This window comes from Capricornis sumatraensis, chromosome 1 (assembly GCF_032405125.1).
Source record: "Capricornis sumatraensis isolate serow.1 chromosome 1, serow.2, whole genome shotgun sequence".
Lineage (NCBI taxonomy): Eukaryota > Metazoa > Chordata > Mammalia > Artiodactyla > Bovidae > Capricornis > Capricornis sumatraensis.
Window position 1 is genome coordinate 149,060,081 of NC_091069.1, and position 27,488 is coordinate 149,087,568.

Here is a 27,488-nt window from a genome sequence, read left to right on the forward strand (position 1 = left end):
CTAAGTACATCTCCTCTTAATGTTCAGAGGATGCTCGCTCCACAAACTGGCCTTTGCAGCTGAGATCTTGATTTCAATTTTTGATGATTATCTTGTCAGTCACTGCATACCTCCTCTCTCCTTCACTAACCCACCCCTTCATATCTAATGTCAACAGGTCCTAGTGACTGAACTTTGAATTCTTTTGCGTCTATCTCTTTGTCTCTCTCATAACTACCAAAGTTATATTGCCAATGGACTAGGCACTATACATGCATTTGAATCACTTGTGGAGCATTTTTTAAAGTACAGATTGTTAGAACTCCATATTGATCCACTGAATAAATTTCTACAGTAATATCTCACAATATATATCCTGCATTAAAAAGTTCCACAAACAATTCTGATGGATAATCTGGTTAGAAATCCCCTGGACAATAGCAACATCTCCTGAAGAGTATCCCTGACCCCAGCTTCTCCTCCATGACATCTATTTTCTGCACTAATGAAAAACTAGATTAAAATACTCTCCAGTGTCTCTCCCTGTCTTGAAAACTTTTGCTATGTACATATTACCTGAAGCAAAGTGTTCAAGATCCTTCACACAGTATTCAATTCATTTTATAATCTTGCTTCTTTTAAACATCTGTTCCCTTGACTGATAATCCATGTCCCAGAGTCAGCATTTCCCTACCACAGTCTATCAAGTCCCCACAAATTTAGCAAATGGTTAGAATGTCTCTTTTATGTAAATTTATTAATTTCAGCACATTATTTGAACTGAAATTATTGTACTGACTGGCAACTCTTCAGATCCCCCAAATAGTTTATTATAGTAATATTTTATGAAAGTAAAAGGACATTCTGGTAGAAGTATGATTTATTTTGACTCCACTTTCCAAGCTTTCAATTCATAAAACCCTAGTGAATGTTCTTTCTTCATTTTTTTGCATTTTATTTCAGGAGACTTCCAGTGAAGATATGGAAAAGGAAAATATAACATTGCTGACAGAGTTTGTCCTCACAGGACTTAAATATCAACCACAGTGGCAAATCCCCTTGTTCCTGGTATTCTTGGTGATATACCTCATCACCATTGTGGGGAACCTTGGACTTATTGCTCTCATCTGGAATGACTCTCAACTTCACATCCCCATGTACTTATTCCTTGGGAGTTTGGCACTTGTGGATACTTCCATATCATCCACAGTGACTCCCAAGATGCTGGTCAACTTCTTCATCAAAAGCAAGATGATCTCTCTCTCTGAATGCATGGTACAATTCTTTTCCTTTACAGTCAGTGCAACCACAGAATGCTTTCTCTTGGCAAGTATGGCATATGATCGCTATGTGGCCATATGCAACCCTTTACTTTATCCAGTGATTATGACGAATAGACTATGCATGCGACTGCTGGTCTCATCATTTGTAGGTGGTGTTCTTCATGCCTTTATTCATATAGGTTTTTTATTTAGATTAACCTTCTGCAGTTACAACACAATACATAACTTTTACTGTGATATTATGCCACTGTTCAAAATTTCTTGTACTGACCCTTTTATTAATATTCTGATGGTTTTTATTTTCTCTGGTTCAATACAGGTGTTCACCATTCTGACTGTGCTTATCTCTTATACACTAGTTCTCTTTACAATTTTAAAAAAGAAGTCTGATCAAGGTATAAGGAAGGCCTTCTCCACCTGTGGAGCCCACCTCCTCTCTGTCTCTTTATACTATGGGCCTCTTCTCTTCATGTATATTCGTCCTGGATCCACACAATCAGATGATCACGATATGATGGACTCTCTCTTTTACACTGTCATAATCCCTTTGTTAAATCCAATTATCTATAGCCTGAGAAATAAGAAAGTCATAGACTCACTGATGAAAATTTTAGAGAGGAATATTTAGGTCACATAATATCTGTTCTATTTCCACTAAAACAGTCATAAAACTGCAGATCAGATTTTGTTATGTGTTGACTAGTGTTCAAATTTTTGTAGTTATAACAGTCATTATTTTAATGACCTAACATGTTAGTTTCTAATAAATTCCTTAAAATGTCTATATCTTTTTCAAAAGCACAAGGGAATTTTAATTAAGTGTTCATATCCTACTAAAATAACTAAAGCAGAAAACACAGGAAAACATTTTACATGCTTGTATATTCTTCAGTGTGGTTTTATAAGTGAATTTATTAAGTATATTTTAAGCACTAAAATAGTGCTGTACCTCTGAAAATTACTTGAGCACGATGTCTTTGATACAATATAGCTGTATGAAAGTGAAAGTCAGTTGCTCAGTTGTGTCTGACTCTGCAACCCCAAGGAATGCAGCCTGTCAGGCTCCTCTGTCCATGAAATTCTCCAGGCAAGAACACTTCCCTTCCTCCCTTCTCAAGGGGATCTTCCCAACCCAGAGATCGAACCCAGTTTTCTATATTGTAGGTGTTCTTTACCATCTGAGCCACCAGGGAAGCCCAATATATACAATATACCTGTATAGCCTGGAGACACGTACCACATTTAACTCCACAGCAGAGGTGGGTTTGTGTTTGAGTGAACAGAGGCAAATCCCAGGAGTTCTGCTAGCCATCAAAAAGTCTTTTACTCCACTTTATTTGAAATATGTTGAATCTCACTTCTTGTGGGGACCAATTCACCAATTTCATCAATTCCAACCTAATCAGGAACACCCTCACAGAAACACCCCCAAATAATGTTTAAGTAGATATCTGGAGAGCCCATGGATTAGTTGACACATAAAATTAACAATTACAAGTTCACTTGCTGTCAACTTAGTGCCCATACACATATCTTAAAATTATATTCTATTTCTAAATAATGATAATAACAAGGAATAATTCCACCTAACAACTCTGCTGTACAACTCTGCTGTGTACAACTGAAAATGTATTACCTCTTCCCAAGAGTGGAGGTAAAATCCTTGAGTGAAGTTTACTATTCATTTTCTTTGATATTGGATAATACAGTGTCAAATTAACAACATTTAATTATGATAATGTAAAGTCAGTACATCTTATGTCTCATGATAAGAATGGAAAGAAAACAAACACAAGTGCTATACAGACAGAAATATATTCATATCAAACTAAGAAGGAAATCTCTTGGCAATTACAATCCTCATATCTATAACTGGACGTGTGATTGTTGTTGGTATTTTAACTAACTTCTTCTACTACCCATTCTGTGTTCTTTTTGCCTTCAGCAAGCACCTGACTCAGGTGGTCATTGTTCTTCACTTGGTAGAATGACCCAAATTTCTAAAGAGTCTGGACCATTAGAACTATTGTGTGGTTTGGCCTCAAAGTTTTTCATTGGCCATAATCATGGGAATAACAATGCTAAGAGATATCCTAGAGGGTGTTGTGTATTCCAGACATACTCTTTATTACCTTTTTGTGGAGGAGTCACCTCACCCAACATAGCAATTCACTTCTTTGTCTCATGATTCAAAGAAATGTAAAGTCAAAGGGACTGAGTGGTAGTCTACATTCAGATCAATGGAAGAATTGTTGTCTGTCTTGGTGGAAGCAGGCTGTCCCACTAGAAGGTTTTCCCTTCACCATTGTCCTTCCTGAATGTCACAGAGAGGAGCTGCGTGCAGCAGCTGTCTACTTTCTGATGGTGCCTGCATGCCATGCAGAACCATCTGTGTCAGGCCCCAGACTTCTTGGTCAACTAATTATAAGGACACAGGCCCCAGCTGGGACACAGAAGCCTTTGTGGCAGGATTGGAGGGCGATAGCATTGGAACCACTTCTTCAAGTAATTTATTTTTGCCTTCGGGGCCTTTCCTGCTTGATCAAGTATATGCTGTTTCTATCTGATGAAGGAATGCTTCTGTGCACACTGAAACTTATGGTTAGTGGGTCAGATAACATCCAATTTTTCAAAGGAAGCTGCAGTATCATAGCAAATTAGTGGTCCATGGTTAAACATTCTTTTTTTTTTGCCAAGGTTAACTATCAGGCCTACAGCTGTTTCTCTACAGTAGAGTAGTTATCCACAGAGGATGGCAGAACTTTGCTCAAAATTCTAAGGGCTTGTATTTAGATCTACATTCACAGGCTGAGTAAAGGCTCCAAGGAGCTGTCACTGCTGATTCAGTCTCCACAGGATCTGCTGGATATGGCCCGAGAGGCAGAGCACTGTGCGCAACAGCCTACGCACGGCACAAAGCCTTCTTTTGCTCCGAACTCCACTCAAACCTAGCAATTGGTAATGGGCTGAAATACACCAAAATAAGGATAATACTGCCTCCACAATTCACAGAGGCACATTCTGTGTTGCGCCTCTCTTTTTTAGCAAGGGCCAAATGTAACAACTTATCCTTAATCTTAGAAGCGTATTTTTTTTTTTTTGACAAGCTCTATATCACTGGACACCTACATATTTCACTGAAATAAAAGATCCCTGAACTGTTGTCATATTTATTTTCTACCCCCGTCCTGCAAGTGGCTTCCTAATAAATACTATTTCCTACTCACTAAGACCAATAAGCACAATGTCATCCAGGTAACAGACTAAAATGATATAATATTTATAAGTCATATGTTTGATAAAAGACTTGTATCCAGAATAGATGAAACAGTCCCAATACTCATAATAAAAACAAATAAAATCAACCTAAAATGGGTAAGATATTTGAACACTCCATCAAAAAAGTTATAGAGATGTCAAAGAAAGATGCAAAAAGACACTCTACAAAAATTAGCTACTAGGGAAATGCAAATGAAAGTACAACAAGCTATTACTTATCAAAATGACTAAAATTGAAAAAAAAAATCCATACTGGAAGCAGTAATACAGGTATTTGTCATCAAGGATAGACAACCAAATAGTTAGGAAGTAATTACCCAAAATTAAAGAGGACATCATACTTAAGGCAAGTGTTGGTTATGTTGAAGCTACCACTGCACATCACATTACCCACTCTATTTCTCTGTGCATTTTTCACATGATTCCTCTCTTCTATGATATTTTTCTCCTCTATTTTGGCTTTCAGCAGCAAAATTCTAAGGAAGCAGATCAATAAGTCTGTGATGCTTTTTGCTTCCCCCCATCTAGCCATCCAAGTCCCAAGTGGAGGTTAAGCATTTTCTTTTGTTACTCAGATAGCACATCAAATTATCAAAAATAAGAAAGTTAACTTTTGTTTATCTGAATGAATTACACTGAGAACTTTCTCTGCTAATGCAAAAAAGGAAAATCTGATGATCATACCACCATTTCAAAATCCCATAATAGTTTTCCTTTAAATTGGGATGTAGAACAAAGTCTCTGACTTGGCCTCCAAGTTTCTGTGTTACCCATAGAAGCTGGCCTCCCTGATCCCATTTGGCTCTTCATGCAACCCTCTTTTCAGCTACATTTACTGTGTTGTGCTTCTCTAATTATCTAGGCTCTCTGATAAACTGATGATAGTCCTTCCAATAGTGAGGGTCCTGTGGACTGCACCTGTCCATATCCATATGCTTCACCTGTTATAAATGAAGATGCTCAGGTCCTAGCCCTGATCTACTGAAACAGAATTTGCATTTTATCTAGACCTCCAGGAGACTCACAGGCATTAAAGTTTGAGAAGTACTGATACAGGTCACCTCTCATTGTGGTCTTTTGTTTTTCCTTTCCTCCTTCCCCAGACCTTTGCTTAAAAAGCTTTCTCACCATATTTCAGCTTAAAGTTGGGAGTTAAGCATGTGTCTGTAACATGAGCTACAGTTTGTTTGAGGAGAACAAATTCACTTGGGGTCATGTCTTGACAGGAATCTTAGATACTAAGACCATACTGATCAAAGCACTCAGAGAGTCAACATTTATTGACAAACCGGAGTTTGCATGCACATGTCAGAAGTGTCATCTGCGGTTGAAAGTGGACATAAAATGTAATTTCTATTGTTAAAACCAGAACAGTCTACTATGATTTCAGAGGCTGTGATGCCCCGTGGAACAACCTGGATTTCTCATACATGAACAAATCCACAATGTCCGGGAGAACAGTTTAGCTTTGGCCAAAAGTTAATCAATGGGTACTATCAGGGGAATTTTAGTCCTTCATTCCTTCTGCTTCTGGCAGAAGCACACAGTTGTACAACTGGTTAACTCATGTGTTCAAAACAAATTTATATAAAGTTATGTAAATAACATTTCCCTGAGCTTATATAATGAAGCTTCCAAAATGCAACAGTGTTCAAAGAACTGTCGCCTGTATTATTGTCATTGTAGCACTCTTAGAATATTTTCTACTTCAGAAAGCCTGAACCCTGAAAGGATCTCAGCAATTTCTAACAGATATAGGTAAGAGAGAGTGATTTTTCTAATATTCATTATTTTTTTATGGAAGGTTAAAATACTGTTAAGTCCATACCAGTTCTGTCCTTTATCGAGCCCATCTTTGCATGAAATGTTCCCTTGGTATCTCTAATTTTCTTGAAGAGATCTCTAGTCTTTCCCATTCTGTTGTATTCCTCTATTTCTTTGCATTGATCGCTGAGGAAGGCTTTCTTATTTCTCCTTGCTATTTTTTGGAACTCTGCATTCAGATGCTTATATCTTTCCTTTTCTCTTTTGCTTTTCGCTTCTCTTCTTTTCACGGCTATTTGTAAGGCCTTCCCAGACAGCCATTTTGCTTTTTTGCATTTCTTTTCCATGGGGATGGTCTTGATCCCTGTCTCCTGTACAATATCACGAACCTCATTCCATAGTTCATCAGGCACTCTATCTATCAGATCTAGTCTATTTCTCCCTTCCACTGTATAATCATAAGGGATTTGATTTAGGTCATTCCTGAATGGTCTAGTGGTTTTCCCTACTTTCTTCAGTTTAAGTCTGAATTTGGCAATAAGGAGTTCATGATCTGAGCCACAGTCAGCTCCTGATCTTGTTTTTGCTGACTGTATAGATTTTCTCCATCTTTGGAAGGAAAGATTTTAATCAATCTGATTTTGGTGTTGGCCATCTGGTGATGTTCATGTGTAGAGTCTTCTCTTGTGTTGTTGGAAGAGGGTGTTTGCTATGACCAGTGCATTCTCTTAGCAAAACTCTATTAACAGAAGCAAAAGATATTAAGAAGAGGTGACAAGAATACACAGAAGAACTGTACAAAAAAGATCTTCATGACCAAGATAATCATGATGGTATGATCACTCAACTAGAGCCAAACATCCTGGAATGTGAAGTCAAGTGGGCCTTAGAAAGCATCACTATGAACAAAGCTAGTGGAGATGATGGAATTCCAGTTGAGCTGTTTCAAATCCTGAAAGATGATGCTGTGAAAGTGCTGCACTCAATATGCCAGCAAATATGGAAAGCTCAGCATTGGCCACAGGACTGGGAAATGTCAATTTTCATTCCAATCCCAAAGAAAGGCAATGCCAAAGAATGCTCAAACTACCACACAATTGCACTCATCTCACATGCTAGTAAAGTAATGCTCAAAATTCTCCAAGCCATTCTTCAGCAATATGTAAACCGTGAATTTTCAGATGTTCAAGCTGGTTTTAGAAAAAGCAGAGGAACCAGAGATCAAATTGCCAACATCCAATGGATCATCAAAAAAGCAATAGAGTTCCAGAAAAACATCTATTTCTGCTTTATTGACTATGCCAAAGCCTTTGACTGTGTGGATCACAATAAACTGTGGAAAATTCTGAAAGAGATGGGAATACCAGACCACCTGACCTGCCTCTTGAGAAATCTGTATGCAGGTCAGGAAGCAACAGATAGAACTGGACATGGAATAACAAACTGGTTCCAAATAGGAAAAGGAGTACGTCAAGGCTGTATATTGTCACCCTGCTCATTTAACTTCTATGCAGAGTACATCATGAGAAACTCTGGGCTGGAAGAAGCACAAGCTGGAATCAAGATTGCCAGGAGAAATATCAATAACCTCAGATATGCAGAGGACACCACCCTTATGGCAGAAAGTGAAGAGGAACTAAAGAGCCTCTTGATGAAAGTGAAAGAGGAGAGTGAAAAAGTTGGCCTAAAGCTCAACATTCAGAAAACGAAGATCATGGCATCTGGTACCATCATTTCATGGCAAGTAGATGGGGAAACAGTGGAAACAGTGTCAGACTTTATTTTTTGGGGCTCAAAAATCACTGCAGATGGTGACTACAGCCATGAAATTAAGAGACACTTACTCCTTGGAAGGAAAGTCATGACCATCCTAGATAGCATATTGAAAAGCAGAGACATTACTTTGCCAACAAAGGTCCATCCAGTCAAGGCTATGGTTTTCCCAGTGGTCAGGTATGGATGTGAGAGTTGGACTGTGAAGAAAGCTGAGCACCGAAGAATTGATGCTTTTGAACTGTGGTGTTGGAGAAGACTCCAACCAGTCCCTTGGACTGCAAGGAGATCCAACCAGTCCATTCTAAAGGAGATCAGCCCTGGGATTTCTTTGGAGGGAATGGTGCTGAAGCTGAAACTGCAGTAATTTGGCCACCTCATGCAAAGAGTTGACTTATTGGGAAAGACTCTGATGCTGGGAGGGATTGGGGGCAGGAGGAGAAGGGGACGACAGAGGATGAGTTAGCTGGATGGCATCACTGACTCGATGGGTGTGAGTTTGAGTGAACTCTGGGAGTTGGTGATGGACAGGGAGGCCTGGTGTGCTGTGATTCATGGGTCGCAGAGTCAGGCACGACTGAGAGACTGAACTGAACTGAACTGAACGTTTGTTTATCTCAATGAATTACACTGACAACTTTCTCTGTTAATGCAAAGAAGGAAAATCTGATCATTGTACCACCATTTCAAAATCCCATAATAGTTTTCCTTTAAATTGGGAAATAGAACAAAGTCTCTGACCTGCTCTTCAGGGTCCTGTGTTACCCACATAAGCTGGCCTCCCTTATCCCATTTGGCTCCTCGTTGCATTCCTCTTTTCAGCTATAATAATTTTTACTTGATTTACAAAATGTCAAATTATCAGTTGAAAAATGGAAAAAACATAATGAATAATCTGTATATTTTATTTTTGAGAGTAAAATCTGGATGAGCAAAATAACTGTAAGAACATAATATACTCTTTAATTATCTGGTTAACATAATTATAATGACTCTATAGGACAAGTTTTGGTGAACTAGAACTTCAAACAAATGAGCAATAGTTTAAGGATTTAGGTCGTAATGTTTTCTGGATAAGAAATCTTTCTGATAATTGTGTTCAAAATATTTATTTGCTTTAATTACCCACATTTTCTGATTAAATTTTGTTAAATCACTTAAACAGTAATCTCTATTGTTTCACTCACTTCTGACAATAATTTTGTAATATATACCTGTATACACAGAGACAGAAAAATGCAGAATATATTTCTCCAGTGCTTTTCTCAGATTTATGACTTAATAAGTACCCACATATCAAATTGAGAATTTTTTTACTTTTAGTGATTTGGGATTGAGTGGAAGGACGTTTACTCGAAATAAATGTACACTTAACAACTCAATTGTTAGCACAGGATATTTATATTGCCTTTATTCAGTTCCAGTCTTTGCTCAATTTTATTTCACTAATAAAACCTGTGGAGAAGCAAATGCTGTGCATGTAAACCAGAAGGATTTCTAGAGAAAGTCAGCTCTAATCACAATAATAACAAAGTAAAAGCATCTTTTAAAAGTGAAAATAACTTTGAGGCAATGCTAATATATTTATAAATTAAAAGTAAAATTAGAATGAAAGTCTCTAATTCATACACAAATTCCGTAGGAAAATAAACTCAGAATTTTGAGTAAAAGAAAAAAGAAATGTTTCCCTGTGCGGACAATCTTTGTTGAAACCAGAGTTGATAGATATTTACCCCCTCAAACCACTGAGACTTTCCTCTTATCTTCAGCTCTTCTGTGATACTTCCTTTCTTCATTGCTTGTCTTTCCTACAATTACTATGTTCCTTAGTCTCTTCCTGTTTTTTGCTGTTCCTTGTTTTCATCCACTCAAATTTCTCATTCCACTTCTCTATCCACTCTCTTCTCAATTCCCTCCTCTCTCTTTTGAAAACTTGCATAATATTGTTCTATAAGGAAAAAATGCATCTGCCTGTGGGTGGTAAACAAATGTCAACTGTTGTCCACATCTTAAATACTTTATTTCATTCTCCTCGCTGCTCTGCCACTTGCTTCCCATTCCCTTCTCATTATTCTCTGATCTCAACTCTATCCTCAAATGGAGACTGCTCTCACTAAAAAACTCTTGATTCTCACACTCAGTGACTTCTGTTCACTCCTCATTCTCCCAGAGCAGTTATTTTACTTTAGACACCATACTTTCCTTTGCCCTTTTTGAGTATTTTCCTCTCTTTAAGTTCCCAACACTCAGCTTTCCAATTCCCACCTTCTCTGTTCACTCTGTTCAGTGTCCTTTTCTTCTCTTTCCTTTTCTTCTTCTGTGTGAGCCAGAGCTCTTGGTTGCAAGATGAAATGAGTTAACTGAATGAAAACTGGCTGAAATGCAGAAATGTTAGGGGAATTGGAGAAATCCACTGGAGAAATTGGCAAGATACAAAGAAAGAAGTCAGACGGACAACAGCCAAATACATGTCCCAGCTCTAGCTCAGCAAGATCACTTGTCATTGCTGCTGAACTTGAATTCCACAGCTCACTATCGGTGCCACTGCTGTGTGCACAGGATTCATGTTCTGGTTCCTCAGCTGATTATACACCCAAAGCAACCAAAATTCTCTTTGTCTCATGTTTAACCTCTGTCTCCCCTCTCCAAATCCCAAATCCAGGGTAAATGAGTCCCCCTCGCCCCCAGCTATACCAAGTCCCCTCCCTCTAGGTGCCATGGATGGGAAAGTTAGTTTCCAGAAACTTTGGCTTCTAGAAAGGATGAGAAAGGATGAGAGCTTTAGTCTGCCACCACAACTTATTTGGTAGAAAGGAGAATCAATGTCATCCATCCAATAAATGATGTATATTCATCTTTAATCTGTTTATATAACTTCAAGTTCATTCCTTCAATTTTTTACTTTATGCACACTGTTCAACGTATCAGCCATAGTAACTGCTTTCATTCACCTCAATGACATCCAAGTCATTATTTCTATTAAACACTTGTAGAATCACACTGCTAAGTTTATCTCACTCAGATGTTCAGAAGATGCCCCTTGAAAAAACTAGCTACTTCATCCGAGTCTTCAGTCTCAGGTTTTAATGAACTCCTAATCAGTCACAAAGAGACTCCCTTACTAACCACTCCTTCACATTTAATCTGTCACCAAGTCTCACTGATCCTATATTCTGATTTATTTTTAATAACTTTATTTATTTATTTATTTCTGGCTGTCCTGCTTCTTTGTTGATGCATGGGCTTTTCTCTAGTTGCAGAGAGCAGAGGCTCCTCTGTAGTTGCAGCGTGCGGGCTTCTCATTGAGGGGGCTTCAGTAGCTGTGGCACTTGGCCTCAGTAGCTGTAGTTCCCAGGCTCTAGAACACAGGCCCAACAGTGGTGGATCATGGGCTTAGTTACTTGGTCACACATGGTATCTTCCTGGCCCAGAGACTGAACCAAGGTCTTCTGCATTGGCAGTGGATTCTTTACCACTGAGACACCAGGGAAGCCCTGGTTTATTTTGATCTGTGTCTCTGTCAGATGTTCAAGCTGGATTTAGAAAAGGCAGAGGAACCAGAGATCAAATCGACAACACCCACTGGCTCATCAAAAAAGCAAGGGAGTTCCAGAAAAATATCTATTTCTGCTTTATTGACTATGCCAAAGCCTTTGATTGTGTGGGTCATAATAAACTGTGGAAAATTCTTCAAGAGATGGGAATACCAGACCACCTTCCTTGCCTCCTCAGAAATCTGTATGCAGGTCAAGAAGCAATGGTTAGAACTGGACATGGAACAACAGACTGGTTCCAAATCGAGAAAGGAGTGTGTTGATGCTGTATATTGTCACCCTGATTATTTAACTTATATGCAGAGTACATCATGAGAAATGCTGAACTGGATGAAGCACAAGCTGGAGTGCTTGTTCAAGATTACTGGGAGAAATATCAATAACCTCAGATATGCAGATGACAACATGCTTTTGGCAGAAAGCGAAGAAGAACTAAAGAGCCTCTTGATGAAAGTGAAAGAGGAGAGTGAAAAAGTTGGCTTAAAACTCAACATTCAGAAAATGAAGATAATGGCATCCAGTCCCATCACTCTTGACAAATAGATGGGGAAACAGTGGAAACAGTGACAGACTTTATTTTTTAGAGCCCCAAAATCACTGCAGATGGCAATTGCAACCATGAAATAAAAAAGGCACTTGCTCCTTGGAACAAAAGTTATGACCAATCGAGACTGCATATTAAAAAGCAGAGACATTATTTTGCCAACAAAAGTCTGTCTAGTCAGAGTTATGGTTTTTTCTAGTAGTCATGTATGGATATGAGAGTTGGACTGTAAAGAAGGCTGAACGCCAAAGAATTGGTGCTTTTGAACTGTGGTGTTGTACAAGACTCTTGAGAGCCACATGGACAACAAGGAGATCCAACCAGTTCATCCTAAGGGAAATCAGTCCTGAATATTCATTGGAAGGACTGATGCTGAAGCTGAAACTCCAATACTTTGGCCACATGATGTGAAAATTTGACTCCTTTGCAAAGACCCTGATGCTGGGAAAGATTGAGGGTGTGAGGAGAAGGGGACAACAGAGGATGAGATGGTTGGATGGTCTCACCGACTCAATGGACATGAGTTGAGTAAGCTCTGGGAGTTGGTGATGGACAGGGAGGCCTGGCATGCTGCAGTCCATTGGGTTGCAAAGAATCGGACACGACTGGGCAACTGAACTGAACTGAACTGACATCTCCGTCTTCTCCCTCATCACCCCAATCACGTCACACATGAACAAGAACTTCACATACTTTTAATCACTCCTGAAAAGTGCATGTTATTTGACCACATTCTTGATCTTTTGGATCAATTTCTAAAATAGTATCTCAGATAATATTCTACATAAAAAACTACCCCAAACATGTAATCTAGTTTGGGAATAACTGGACAAGAGTCATAGCTTACTAAAGAGTATTTATGACACAAGATTCTTCTTCCTACATTCTGTTTTCTACAACCAAATATTTAGTTTCAAAAATAACCATTGGTGACACACCACATCTTAAAAGTTTTCAGTGCTTGCCTAATGCTTGATGAATAAAATTGAAGATTATTCATATGATATTCAATTTACTTGATAACCTAGGCCTTTCTAACATTTTTAAAACCTGCATTCATCTCAAACACACAGAATTTCCATATCTCATTCAATAGTTTCCCCATAAATTTGTTCATGTTCAGAACTTCCTTTTTTTTAAATAGGTTTATTCTTGTACATATTTTGAACTGAAATAATCACATTTTCCAAATATAACAATTTTCCCCAATATTTTTCTCATATTAAAGTAAGAGCAAATAAAATCATATTCAGACTAGTTTATGGTTTTATTTATAACAGCCTAACTAAATGTTTTTTTTTAATCTTCTGATATATATTCTTTTCACATTTACTGCATTGTATTTCGAGGCCATCTATTAAGGATACAGAAATGAAAAAAGCAACATTACTGACAGAGTTTTTTCTCACAGGACTTAAGTATCAACCACAGTGGCAAATCTCCTTGTTCTTGTTTTTCTTGGTGATATACCTCATCACCATTGTGGGAAACCTTGGTCTGATTGTTCTCTTCTGCAATGACCCTCACCTTCATATTCTCATCTTAATCCTTGGAAAATTGGCATTTGTTGATGCCTGGATATCCTCCATAGTGACTCCAAAGATGCTGGTCAACTTCTGTGGCAAGAGCAAAATGATCTCTCTCACTGAATGCAAGTTACACATTTTTTTCCCTTGCAATCAGTGTAACCACAGAATGCTTTTTGCTGGCAACAATGGCATACGATTGCTATGTGACCATAGGCAAACCAGTGATACAATCCAGTGATTATGGCAGATAGACTGTGCATCTGGCTACTAGCTTTGTCATTTTTAGGTGACATTTCTCATGCCACACTTCATAACACTTTTTTTATTCAAATTAACCTTTTGTGATTCCATCATAGTATAGCACTTTTACTGTGATATTATACCATTGTTTAAGATGTCCTGTACTGACCCTTCCATTAATTTTCTGATAATATTTATTTTCTCTGGATCAATACAGGTGTTCACCTTTCTCATGTTCTTGTGTCTTATTCACTTGTTCTCTTCACAGTTTTAAAAAGAATTCTGTTGAAGGCCTGAGGAAGACCTTCTCCACCTGTGGCGCCCACCTGCTGTCTGTCTCTTTACATTATGTGCCTCTTTTCATGCATGTGTGCCGTGGATCTGCACAAGCAGATGATCAGGCTATGATGGGCTCTCTATTTTACCTTGTCATAATTCCTTTGTTAAATCCAATTATCTACAGCTTGAGAAATAAGAAAGCCATAGATTCACTGACAAAAATGTTAAAAAGAAATGAGTAGATATCATACTAATAAACGTTCTTTTTTCATTAAAACAACACAAAATATTACAGGTTAGATGTTGCGACATGCTGATTAGTGTTCAAAGTTTTTTACATTTATAATTGACCTATTATTTTAATGACTTAAGATGTTAGTGCCTAACAATACTTTAAAGCATTTGTTCATCTTATTCTAAAATATATAAGGTATTTAATCAATTGTTTATGTCATAGAAAAGTAATTAAAGTAGAAAACAAATGGAAATGTTTCATAATGTTCTTCAATGTGTGACTTTATAAATGCATTAAGTACTAAGCTAGTGGAGTTCCTCTGAATAGTTTGTCATGTATTTGATACTCACACAACTGTAGAGCCTCATATCACATGCAACTCCACAAGTAGGCAGGTTTGTGTTTGAATGAACAGAAGTATTCCCAGAATTCTGCCTGCCATCAAAAGGTATTACTTTCTAATTTATCTGACTGATCATTAATCTTTAGTAGGGATGAACTCCCATATCACATAAAGAAATAGAAATTAGAAAATAATGAGGAAAAATGGCATTAGAAGTAAGATATTAAGTCAGAGCTACAGTATAAAAGATGCCATTAGCTAGTGTGCTTTTTTAGAGAAAGGCAAAGAGGCAAGTTGTCTCTCACTGTCTGTGACACTTTCTAAGGACCTTTCTAGCTTTGTTTGTATTTGAAGGTCAATCTGAAACACTTCACTGATTTAGAAAACTAACAGATTACAATGATTTAAGTTGGGTAGGCATAGAAAAGAAGAAAAAAATGGAAAGAAAATGGTCAATTTTTCTAGAATTAAAAATAGGCAAAAGATTAAGATTTTAAGAACAGTAATATACTGTTAACAGTTAACAATAACAGTAGTTGTTATTGGAGTGTGTTATTGACAATGAGGAGCTTTAAATGTATATTTGTTGTTGTCATTGTTCAGGCGCTAAGTTGTGTCTTATCTTCGTGACCCCATGGACTGAAGCACACCAGGCTTCCCTGTCCTTCACTATCTTCTAGGCATGTTCTCTGAGTTGGTGATGCTACCTAATCATCTCATCCTCTGCTGCCCTCTTCTCCTTTTGCCTTCAATCTTTCCCAGCATCAGGGTCTTTCCCAATGAGTCAGGTCTTTGCATCAAGTGGCCAAAATACTGGAACTTCAGCTTCAGTATTAGTCCTTCCAATGAATATTCAGGATTGATTTCCTTTAGGATTGACTGGTTTGATCTCCATGCAGTCCAGGGGACTCTCAAGAGTCTTCTCCAGCACTACAATTCAAAGGCATCAATTCTTCGGCTCAGCTTCTTTATGGCCCACCTCTCACATCCAGACAGGACTACTGGAAAAACCATAGCTTTGGTTATACGGACCTTTGTCGGCAAAATGATGTCTCTGCTTTTAAATATGTTGTCTAGGTTTGTCATAGCTTTCCTTACAAGAAGCAAGCATCTTTTAATTTCACGGCTTCAGTAATCATGTGCAGTGATTTTGGAGCCTAAGAAAATAAAATCTGTCACTGCTTTTACTTCTTCCCTTCTATTTGCCATGAAGTGATTGCAATTATCTTAGTTTTCAGAATTTTGAGTTTTAAGCCAGCTTTTTCACTCTTCTCTTTTAGCCTCATCAAGAGGCTTTTCAGTCCCTTTTTAGTTTCTGCCATTAGAGTGGTATCATCTACATATCTGAGGTTGATATTTCTCCCAGCAATCTTGATCCCAGCTTGTGAGTCATCCAGTCTGGCATTACACATGATGTACTCTGGCTTCTCTGATGGCTCAGATGGTAAAGAAACTGCCTGCAATGCAGGACACCCAAGTTCTATCCCTGGGCTGGGAAGATCCCCTGGAGAAGGGGATGGCTACTGGCTCCAGTATTCATGTCTGGAGAATTCCATGGACAGAGGGGCCTGGTGGGCTACAGTCTGCAGGGTCGCAAAGAGCTGGACATGACTGAGCAATTAACACACACTCTGTGTATAGGTTAAATAAACAGGGTGACAATATATGGTCTCGTTGCACTCCTTTCCCAGTTGTGAACCAGTCAGTCGTTCCATGTAAGGTTCTAACCATTGCTTTTTGACATGCATACAGGTTTCTCAGAAGACAGGTAAGGTGGTCTGGTATTCCCATGTCTTTAAGAATTTTCCACAGTTTGTTGTGATTCACACAGTCAAAGCCTTTCATGTAGTCAATGAAGCAGAAGTAGATGTTTTTCTGAAATTCCTTGCTTTCTCTATGATCCAATGAATGTCAAAGATAAAACAACTTTGAGATGATACAAGGTTATATAGTTCAGTGGGTGGATGGGAAGGACATGGAAATAAACAAGAGTTTGGATGTTTGTGCCTTCAAGTCCTTAAATGTCCATTTTATCACACTACATACTCTAAGAATAATAAGTGATTCATCTTCAGCGCCACCTGTCTCTTCATCGCACCACTGATTCTATGTATATTCTTTCTGATACCACTGAGACCCTCACCTTCATAACTACATATCTTTCTGATTTACAAAACTCAAGTTACTTTTCCTCCTATTTTGTGGATCCTCTCTTATTTCCCAAACACAGCTGCCAAATTATTCTTTGAATGTAGAACTCTGAGCAAATCATATATTAGACATTATAAATGCTTTCAGAATATGATTTTTTTTTAACTTCTGAGAAGATATTAATGCCATTTAAATGACACAACAGACTGGTTCCAAATAGGGAAAGGAGTAAGTCAGTACGTCAAGGCTGTATATTGTCACCGTGCTTATTTAACTTGTATGCAGAGTACATCATGAGAAATGCTGGACTGGAAGAAACACAAGCTGGAATCAAGATTGCCAGGAGAAATATCAATCACCTCAGATATGCAGATGACACCACCCTTATGGCAGAAAGTGAAGAGGAACTAAAAAGCCTCTTGATGAAAGTGAAAGAGGAGAGTGAAAAAGTTGGCCTAAAGCTCAACATTCAGAAAATGAAGATCATGACATCTGGTCCCATCACTTCATGGGAAATAGATGGGGAAAGAGTGGAAACAGTGTCAGACTTTATTTTTGGGGGCTCCAAAATCACTGCAAATGGTGATTGCAGCCATGAAATTAAGAGACGCTTACTCCTTGGAAGAAAAGTTATGGCCAACCTAGATAGTATATTCAAAAGCAGAGACATTACTTTGCCAACTAAGGTCCATCTAGTCAAGGCTATGGTTTTTCCAGTGGTCATGTATGGATGTGAGAGTTGGACTGTGAAGAAGGCTGAGTGCCAAATAATTGATGCTTTTGAACTGTGGTGTTGGAGAAGACTCTTGAGAGCCCCTTGGACTGCAAGCAGATCCAACCAGTCCATTCTGAAGGAGATCAGCCCTGGGATTTCTTTGGAAGGAATGATGCTAAAGCTGAAACTCCAGTACTTTGGCCACCTCATGCAAAGAGTTGACTCATTGGAAAAGACTTTGATGCTGGGAGGGATTGGGGACAGAAGGAGAAGGGGACGACAGAGGATGAGATGGCTGGATGGCATCATGGACTCGATGGACGTGAGTCTGAGTGAACTCTGGGAGGTGGTGATGGACAGGGAGGCCTGGCATGCTGCGATTTATGGGGTCCCAAAGAGTCGGACACGACTGAGCGACTGAACTGAACTGAACTGAACTATTTGAATGAAATGACTAACAGTATTGTCATGATATTTCCTTCTACTTTTCAATATAAAGCAAGAAACTTGCTAAACGTACTGTGAGTATTTGTGTTAACATAGGGTTGTGTGGTTAACATAACCAATATGATACAAATATATAATCTATATATATATAGATATCTATCTATCTAAATGTATATCATATAAAGAGTTTTATTATAAGATATTGGCACATATAATTATAGAGACTGAGAATCTGCCCTCTGCAAGCAGGAGACCCAAGGAAATAGATGTTCATAGTTCAAAGGCCTGAGACAGTAGAATTAATGGTATAGATTTCCGTCTGAGTCTGAAATCTTAAGAACCAAAACCATCAAAGACATGGGAAGAGCAATGTCTGAGACAAGCAGAGAGAAAATTCAACGATCCACTGCTTTGTTGTTGTTGTTGTTAAATTAGGGAGAGGCATCTGCTTTACTCAGTCTACTCCTGCTGCTACTAAGTCGCTTCAGTCGTGTCTGACTCTGTGCAGCCCCATAGATGGCAGCCCACAAGGCTCCTCCATCCATGGGATTTTCCAGGCAAGAACACTGGAGTGGGCTGCCACTGCCTTCTCCACTCAGTCTACTAACTCCAAACTAATCAGGTCTGGAACCACCCTCACAGACACACATCCATAGGTAATATTTTCAAGATATCTGGATATCCCATGGCCCAGAGAAACTGATACATAAAGTGAGCCATCACAAGTTTTTGTTATCAATTTGACACCTATACATAATTCCTTACTGTATTTAATCTTCAAATAAAGACAACAAGGTCATAATTCTGCCTAACATGATACAACTGTGCTGTATACAACTGAAAATGCACTAAGCCTTTCCCCAGATGAGAAGGTCAAATCCTTAAGTGATGTTTACTCTTCTCCTCAATATCTGGGAACTTAATACTGTGATGTCTAATTAACAATGCTTAATTACAGTGATATATAGTCAATACATCTTATGTTATGTGACAAGGGATAGGAAATAATAGTGGAAAGAAAACAAATATATTATCTGTATATGTATAAACACATACACACACACATGTATTCTTACCAAAACAGGAAGAAAATACATACAGCAGCATTACTGTCTTCATATCTGTAACTGATGACATGGCATTTAAAACTTTATACACTTTTATATTCTTCCACTACCAGTCATATTCCCATTGACTTCAGGAAGTACTAAAGCTAATTATTGCTATTTACCTGGTGGGGTGACACAAATCTAATGACCCAAGGTAGCCTGAGTCATTAGAACTCCTGCCCAAATGGTTTGTTAAAGTTTGCCACTGAGTTTAATCATAGGGAAGAACCTCTAAGAGAGGTGCTATAAAATTTTTTATAAGAGCAATAATAATTTAAAAAGAAATTTCAATATCTAATATGATCTAAAATCTTAAATTAAAATCTAGTATCATTTCTATCATTTAGTCTTATTGTTTTAATTTCCATTTTTATGTTTTATAATATGCATAATATTTTAGCAGTGTGGTACATCTATCTAATTTATAAATAAAATGTGTATATTTAGAAATATACCAAATGACACTCCTGACATGAATGTACACCAAAAATGGTTTGGAATCTCTCATATTGTAAAGCAACCAGCAGTTGGAAGATAGGTGAAATACATAAGGAGATGAGACAATCTGGGGGAAATTCTAGAATGAAAGAAGAATGAGATCAAGTATAGAACTGAGGGGAACATTAGTATAATTAAAGAAAAAAGAAAGAAACACAACTCAGCATAAAAGACTCAGATGGAACAATCAGGAAGATTGAAGCAGTGAGTGTTATCACAGAAGCTAGAAGTAAAGATTTTCAATAGAGTCAAAGTCTACAGTTTGGTTAGAAAGATAATTAGATGTTCTTTGGAGCAGGCATTCAGAGTTAGTTGTGACTTTAAGGAGAAACAGGATTTGATAAATTGGAAAGGACAGAAAAAATCAATGGAAAGGAACCAAAACAGAACAACTTCCAATCTAATTCTCCATTCACTTTATATTACCTGTTCTCTTTATATTATGTATAAGTAAACTTCTACCACTCTAGTTTGCTATTAATCTTTTATTTAGGTCTTGCTCTTTCAAGTTTCTAGGCTTTTATTATTTGATTCCCTCATGCTAATTCTTTCCTCATGTGCTTTGCTTATAAAATCCTAATTTATCTTCAAAGTTCATCAGGAATGACAATTCCACTTAGAAATCTTTTTTTAAAAAATTCATCCAGGTCACAATTAACTTTGTTCACTATATTTTAATATAACTTATTTGTACTTTTTTATATCACAGCCTAAATTGCTTGATAGTTAGCAATGTAAGTGTCTCTGTCATCACTAGGAGATTCTAATCAGAAGCATTTGTAAAACTTGAGAAAGTCTTATCCCCCTATGCTCACATTTTGTGCTCACTTTACCCACCATCTTTTCCAACACCATGTCTATTGCAGCACTTGATTAAGGTTAAACTGAACTGAAATTTTAAAATAAAAAAGCACATACTGAGGATCTAGCTCAGTTTGTGAATGCGGGTTCCAAATACATATGACACAGTCAGTGACTTGCTGACTTAAGCATATATAGTCAAGACTTAAAATCAAGACACATACAAGTCATACTTGATCAAGTAGCAAATGCAATATAAAAACAAGTATCATGCATACTTTGGTCACTTGATGTGAAGAGCCAACTCATTAGAAAAGACTCTGATGCTGGGAAAGACTGAAGGCAGGAAGAGAAGCAGATGACAGAGGACAAGATGGTTGGTTGGCATCACCAACTCAATGGACATGAGTTTCAGCAAGCTCTGGGAGATGGTAAAGGACAAGGAAGCCTGGCATGCTGCACTTCATGGGGGTGGCAAATAGCAGAAATGACTGAGAGACTGAACAGCAATAATCTTGTATATTAGGAAATGAAAAAATAAAGTTAAGGACCTAGGAAATTCCTTAAGGGGAAATTTGATTTGAGATGAGGATGGTGTAGTTCTTGGAGTAGAGAGGAAGACAATGTTTTAGATGAGGGAAACATAAGCAAATTAATTAAACAGGTGCACAGAAAGTGAAGAGAGGCACATGGCCAAGTGCTCTGAGGTGAGAGGAATAAAGAAAGGTGACAGGCAAAATACAGACAGACTGTGTAGCATCTGAAAAGACAAAAAAAAAAAAAAAAAAGGTCTTGTGTGAAAAACCCATGAAAGACCTTGCAAATTCTTGAGTAGGAGAGTATAATTTTTTCATTCACTGGACAAATATTTGTTGAGCACTGCAAAATGTCACATATTGTTTAAAGTGTTAGAAATATACAGGGGTGAACATAACAGAGAAATCCCTTTCCTCTTAAGTCTACATGCTAATGGTGATTGGGTGGGAGGAGTGACCGACTGACTCCTTGTGATACAATAACAAATAAATATGCAGCAGATCGAAGGTGATTAATGGAATGAAGACTCTTGAGAGTCCCTTGGACTGCAAGGACATCAAACGAGTCCATCCTAGAGGAAATCAACCCTGAGTACTCATTGGTAGGACTGATGCTGGAGCTGAAGCTCCAATACTTTGGCCACCTGATGTGAAGAACTGACTCATTGGAAAAGACCCTGATGTTGGGAAAAATTGAAGGCAGGAGAAGGGGATGAGAGAGGATAGATGGCTGGATGGCATCACGGACTCAACGGACATGAGTTTGAGCAAACTCTGGGAAATAGTTAAGGACAGGGAAGGCTGGTATGCTGCAGTCCATGGGGCTCACAAAGAGTCGAACACAATTTAGTGACTGAACAACAACGAAGTGGAAGGAAGGGGAAAAATAAGGTAAGAAAGATAATAGCAGCTGAGGGAAACTGAAAAGGTAGGAGAAACATCTCAGGAATTCATATGTAGGGATAAATAATGACATTACAGTTTTCAAAGAGGTTTTTAAAAGATACTGGGACAAATGTAAATAACAGAGTAAAGTTAATGACCCTGGCTGAACCTATCACATCTTTTAGTCTCCTTTCAAAATTCTAATAATCTTTCATAAGGCATATTAATTGTTTCAGTAAAAGGTAAAATTAATGAGACTATTTTCAGCTCATTTAAAATTTATGCAAATAATAAACAGCATTTAATAAGAATATATATAATAATTAGCAAGGTGATCATCAAACAACTTTAGTCTTACAGGCATGTTTTTATGTGCTTCAACCTCATAGTCTTACAAGGCATCATTTTATGTGTAGGGGATTGAATCTCCCCACAGAAATACTCCCATGTCTGTGCAAGGAAATCCCTTAGGATTTGATGGAAATTTTTAACTTCGCATTGTAAGGAACATAATTATTGACTCTGACCTATTTGCAGTTTCCTGATTTTCATTCTTTTAATCCCAAATGTTTTAGAGGCCAAAGTTTATATTCTGAAATTCTGTAAGACCTAAGACCAAGAAGGAAACATGAGGCCCTACAAAACATTCTTAGTGAAATTTAGGTAAGGGAGATATTCTAATTTATTTTTACTTTTAGTATTAACATCCATTTATATATTTATCTGCAATTATTAAGCATTTTTAGTTGTTATTAGGTTTCAACTATGCCATCATCTTTCTAGCTCTTTTCAAAACTGAATTGTAGAAAATTCAGGATGAGATTCAAACTGTTATTCACAATGACCTTCTCAGATTAAGGTAGAACTTCAAAATATACAGGTAAAGACAAAAAAGAACTCTATTAAATAATTCAGGCACTTACATTGAACATTTCTAACTTAGCTGAATAATTAAGTGGAGTATTTTTAGTACTTTAAAACAAACAACCAAAATTTTCATTTGGTGTTTTTACTTTGATGTTTTGATTATGGAAAAATAAAACTATTTTGGCCAAAGAATTTATATTAGTAAACCTAACAGTTAACAGTCTTAGTGGATCACTAAATGATAGCTTTTTAAGAAGAAAACAAAATTTGTCCTCAAAAATTACATTAAGTTTTAAAGGGTTTTTGCTTCCAGGTTTATGAAAAACTAAAGTATAAGAGCAAGATTACTATTATTTATTAGCTTTTATTCCACCGTGATATATTTTGGAAAATCTTACACAATTTTTTTAGAGTCCGAAAAATAGTAGATGAGTAGATTCAAATGAAAGGATACCTTCTTTTAAATTAAATATATATATGGCATTTATCATAAAACCATTATTTAACATATATAAGATGCTAATTTGATACATTTGTATATGGTAATACGATTGTCACTGTAACATTTAGGACTCTATCATGTCACATAATTGTCATTTCTGTAGTGGGAAAAATTAAGATCTAGTCTCAGTAATTTTAATGATTATGGTAAACATTTTTGTCTACATTCATTATACTGTGCGTTAGATTCCAGGACTTATTTATTAGTCACAAATTTGTACCCTTAACCAACATTACTCCTATTCTCTTACTCCTTATCCCCTAGTAATACCATTTTACTCTGTTTTTATAAGTATTGCTTTTTTAGATCCACATGTGAATTATACCATGCAGTATTTGTTTTTCTCTCTCTCTTTTTTTTATTTTACTTTATTTTACTTTACAATACTATATTGGTTTTGCCATACATTGACATGAATCCACCATGGGTGTATACAAGCTCCCAATCCTGAATCCCCCTCCCACCTCCCACCCCATATCATCTCTCTGAATCATCCCCATGCACCAGCCCCAAGCATCCTGTATCCAGTATTTGTCTTTCTCAATCACTTAGCAAGCATAACATCCTCCAGGTCCTTTCATGTTTTCACAAATGGCAGAGTATCATTCTTCCTCATGGCTGAATAATATTCAATTGTGTGTGTGTGTGTTTGTGTATATGTATATATGTATATATGTATGTATGCACACATACACACTGCACTATCCACCTTGTCTTCTTTACCCACCCATCCTATGATGGACACTAGGTGTCTTGTCTATTGTGGATAATGTTGCAATAAATATTACAGTGCAGATATCCCTTTTATAACTTGTTTTCATTTCCTTTTAATTATACACCCAGATGTGGCACCTAGGGATCATATGACAATTTTATTTTTAATTTTTTGAGGAAAATCAATCTTATTTGTAATAGCTGAACCAATTTACATTCCCACCAATAGTGCATAAGAGTTCTCTTTTCTTTATATCTTTGCCAATACTTGTTATTTTTTGCCTTCTTGATGACAGGCATTCTGAGAGGTATAGGGTAATATCTTGTGTTTTTGACTTGCATTTTCCTAATGATTAGTGATACTAAATACCCTTTCATGTGCTGTTGATTATTTGAATGTCTTCTGGAAGAATTCCCTTTTAGTTCCTCTGCCCACTTTAAAATCAGATTTACTTTTACCATTGAGTTGTATGAGTTCCTTATATATTTTGGATATTAATCCCCAATTTTTGAATGATGAGGTTTGAAAATTTTTCTTTGTAGACTCTTCTTCAAAATTAATAGACTCAACTTGCAGGAGAGGTCACTAAGGGTCACTGATAGGATTCTGAAAACAACTTGACCCCTTCCAGGTCACTGGGATGGAGGCAGGGCTGAAATCAATACTGTTTTCTCTTTGTAGCACAGTACAGCTGTCATAAGAAGTACAAGTCACAGTTAACTTCAAAATATCTATAATTTAATAAGCAAATTGTGCCTTCAAATAAAAAAAGGTAGATTATACATAAGGTATTCTAGATTGTGTTGCATATATAAGACATGCTTGAGAGCAGACAAAATGGAGATCAGTGTGATCTGGGGCATTTAGTTTAAACTTTCTTAAATAGCCTTAAATGTAAATTATGCTTTATATAAAAAGAGTGAATGATTTAGATATATGGGCAAAAGCACAAGAAATAATCGTGGACAGAGTCAGTATTTATGGAAATAGATATGACACTAGGAAAAGGAATAAAAGACATGCTAATCAATGGATATTTAATTCCTTAGCTACCAAAGATTACTGTTTTTAAAACTGAGTAGGGAATAGTCCTCCCCTTAATCTTAGTAATCTTTGTGCAACTCCTAAGGCAAAACTTTAAGCTGTCTACTGTATTTTTTTTTAAAACAGGCATTCCACTGGGAGATTATATGAAACCTTTTGCTCAATGAAAAAAATATATATAAAGGAAAAATTGATTTTAAAATTATTCTAAAAAATTTTAAATGCTGACACTGAACTTATTTGAGGACACTGAACCAAATATGGATATCAAATTTGTACACTGTACTTGTGCAATTTCATAAAGACAAACTTTTCCCACTGTAAGCATCCTCCCTGGAATTATCAAAACAGTCTCATGAACCTGAGTTTTAGATTTGAGGTCATAGAAGCTGACATGTTAAGGGAACATATGTCCCTTAGAAGTCTGTGTGCCTGTATCACAGAGCCAGTAGGAGAATCTGAAGAAGAAGCTCCTCTCCTTGTTGTAAAAATAAAAATTTTGAAGATAAAATAATACGTGCCCTAAATTAGAATCTTATATTTCCATAATTCTTATCTCAACAAACAAGGTAGAGATGGCTGAGGATAACTGCTCCTTGGCAACTGAATTTATCCTCATAGGATTTACAGAACACCCAGATCTGAGGATTCTTCTGTTTCTGGTGTTCTTTATCATCTATCTGATCACCATGGTGGGGAATCTTGGCCTGGTGGCATTGATAGTAACAGAGCAACGTCTTCACACACCAATGTACATCTTCCTGGGTAATCTTGCTCTGATGGATTCCTGTTGTTCCTGTGCCATTACCCCCAAAATATTGGAGAACTTCTTTTCTAAGGACAAGATGATTTCTCTCTATGAATGCATGGCACAATTTTATTTTCTCTGTCTTGCTGAAAGTGCAGACTCCTTTCTCCTGGCAGCAATGGCTTATGACCGCTTTGTGGCCATCTGCAAACCATTGCAGTACCACATCATGATGTCACAGAAACTCTGCATTGAGATGACCACAGGGGCATACGTAGCTGGAAACCTGCATTCTATGATTCATGTAGGGTTTCTGTTTAGGTTAACTTTCTGTGGGTCTCATCAAATCAATCACTTTTTTTATGATGTTCTTCCATTATACAGACTCTCCTGTGTGGACCCTTATATCAATGAATTAATGATATTTATCTTTGGAGGATCAGTTCAAATATTCACTATTACCATAGTAATAATTTCTTACCTTTATATCATTTTCACAATTTTCAAGATGAAATCTAAAGAAGGAAGAAAGAAAGCTTTATCTACGTGTGCATCCCACTTTCTCTCTGTCTCAATATTCTATGGTTCTCTTCTCTTCACATACATTTGACCGAATTCAGTTAATGAAGAAGATAAAGATTTACCTGTTGCTATTTTTTATACTCTAGTTATTCCTTTATTAAACCCTTTTATTTATAGTTTAAGAAATAAGGAAGTAATAAATGTTATGAAAAAAATTATGAACATATCATAACATTCTGAAACAATTACCGTGCCATGTGGACAGCCGATTGCAATTTGAGAAAACTTTTTTCAAAATCAAAGAATATTGAGAAAAATGGGAAATGACAACTTTCAATATAAAATATCAAATTATTAACACATGACTAGTTTCTGAGCTGAATAAACAAGTTCAGAAAAACGACTTTCTGCTAAAATGTACTCCAAAATATGTTACTAGTTTTCATCAGGGATAAACTAAATAATTAATCTTGAGTAACATAAGAGTACTCTTGAGTAACACAAAACTGTGTTCCACTATGATTAGTTCCAACAGTTACTATTAGTTTCAGAGTATAATAGTTACAATTTTCAACAAATCCTAGAACTAGAAGTTATATACAACAGTTGCCTTCATTTAATATTGCTGGTAAATTTCTGCAATTGGAAGCCATAATCTAACAAACTCCTCATACCTCAAGTTCTCAAAAAATAATTCCTTCTTAGGCAATACCGTGTGACAGAAGTAAGCTATATATTTCCATTTGAATATAAATTTTGAGTTTAAGATATTCTATTTGAATATGAATTCACATAAAATATGTATTTCCTAATCAACACTTTCCTCTTTATTGTTAGTCAATTTTCTATCAACTTTTCTGAAATAGAGTATTTTAATTTATTGTTGATTTATCAATCTGTAGTTGAATACGTTGCTACTTATATTGATACCCTTATGTATTTGATATTTTCATGCTGTTTACTTTTGACTGGCAGCCCATCATATATGACAGTCTAATTACTAAATATATTAATTAAATAAATGTCTCTTCCTCTCATATTACTATTTGACTTGCTTATTATTATGAATATCTCTATCCTGGGCTGATTCCAATTTAGAGTATTAATGCATGGATAGCATTAACAAAAACCTGGAGATGCTGATCA

The 27,488-nt window shown here is 36.8% G+C and overlaps 2 protein-coding genes and 1 pseudogene across 2 annotated transcripts; all 3 read left to right on the forward strand.

Annotated features, from left to right (window-relative positions):
- Nucleotides 1-939: 939 nt before the first annotated feature.
- LOC138080002 (olfactory receptor 5H2-like) lies at nt 940-1,890 on the forward strand. Its single transcript, XM_068972846.1, has one exon. The coding sequence runs from the start codon at nt 961-963 to the stop codon at nt 1,888-1,890; it is 930 nt and encodes a 309-aa protein (XP_068828947.1). The 5' UTR covers nt 940-960.
- An 11,657-nt stretch (nt 1,891-13,547) lies between these two features.
- LOC138084011 (olfactory receptor 5H14-like) lies at nt 13,548-14,466 on the forward strand (annotated as a pseudogene).
- An 11,181-nt stretch (nt 14,467-25,647) lies between these two features.
- Nucleotides 25,648-26,574, forward strand: LOC138084263 (olfactory receptor 5K1-like). The gene is given in 1 exon segment (XM_068978449.1): nt 25,648-26,574. A coding segment is annotated over 1 exon segment (927 nt).
- Nucleotides 26,575-27,488: the final 914 nt, after the last annotated feature.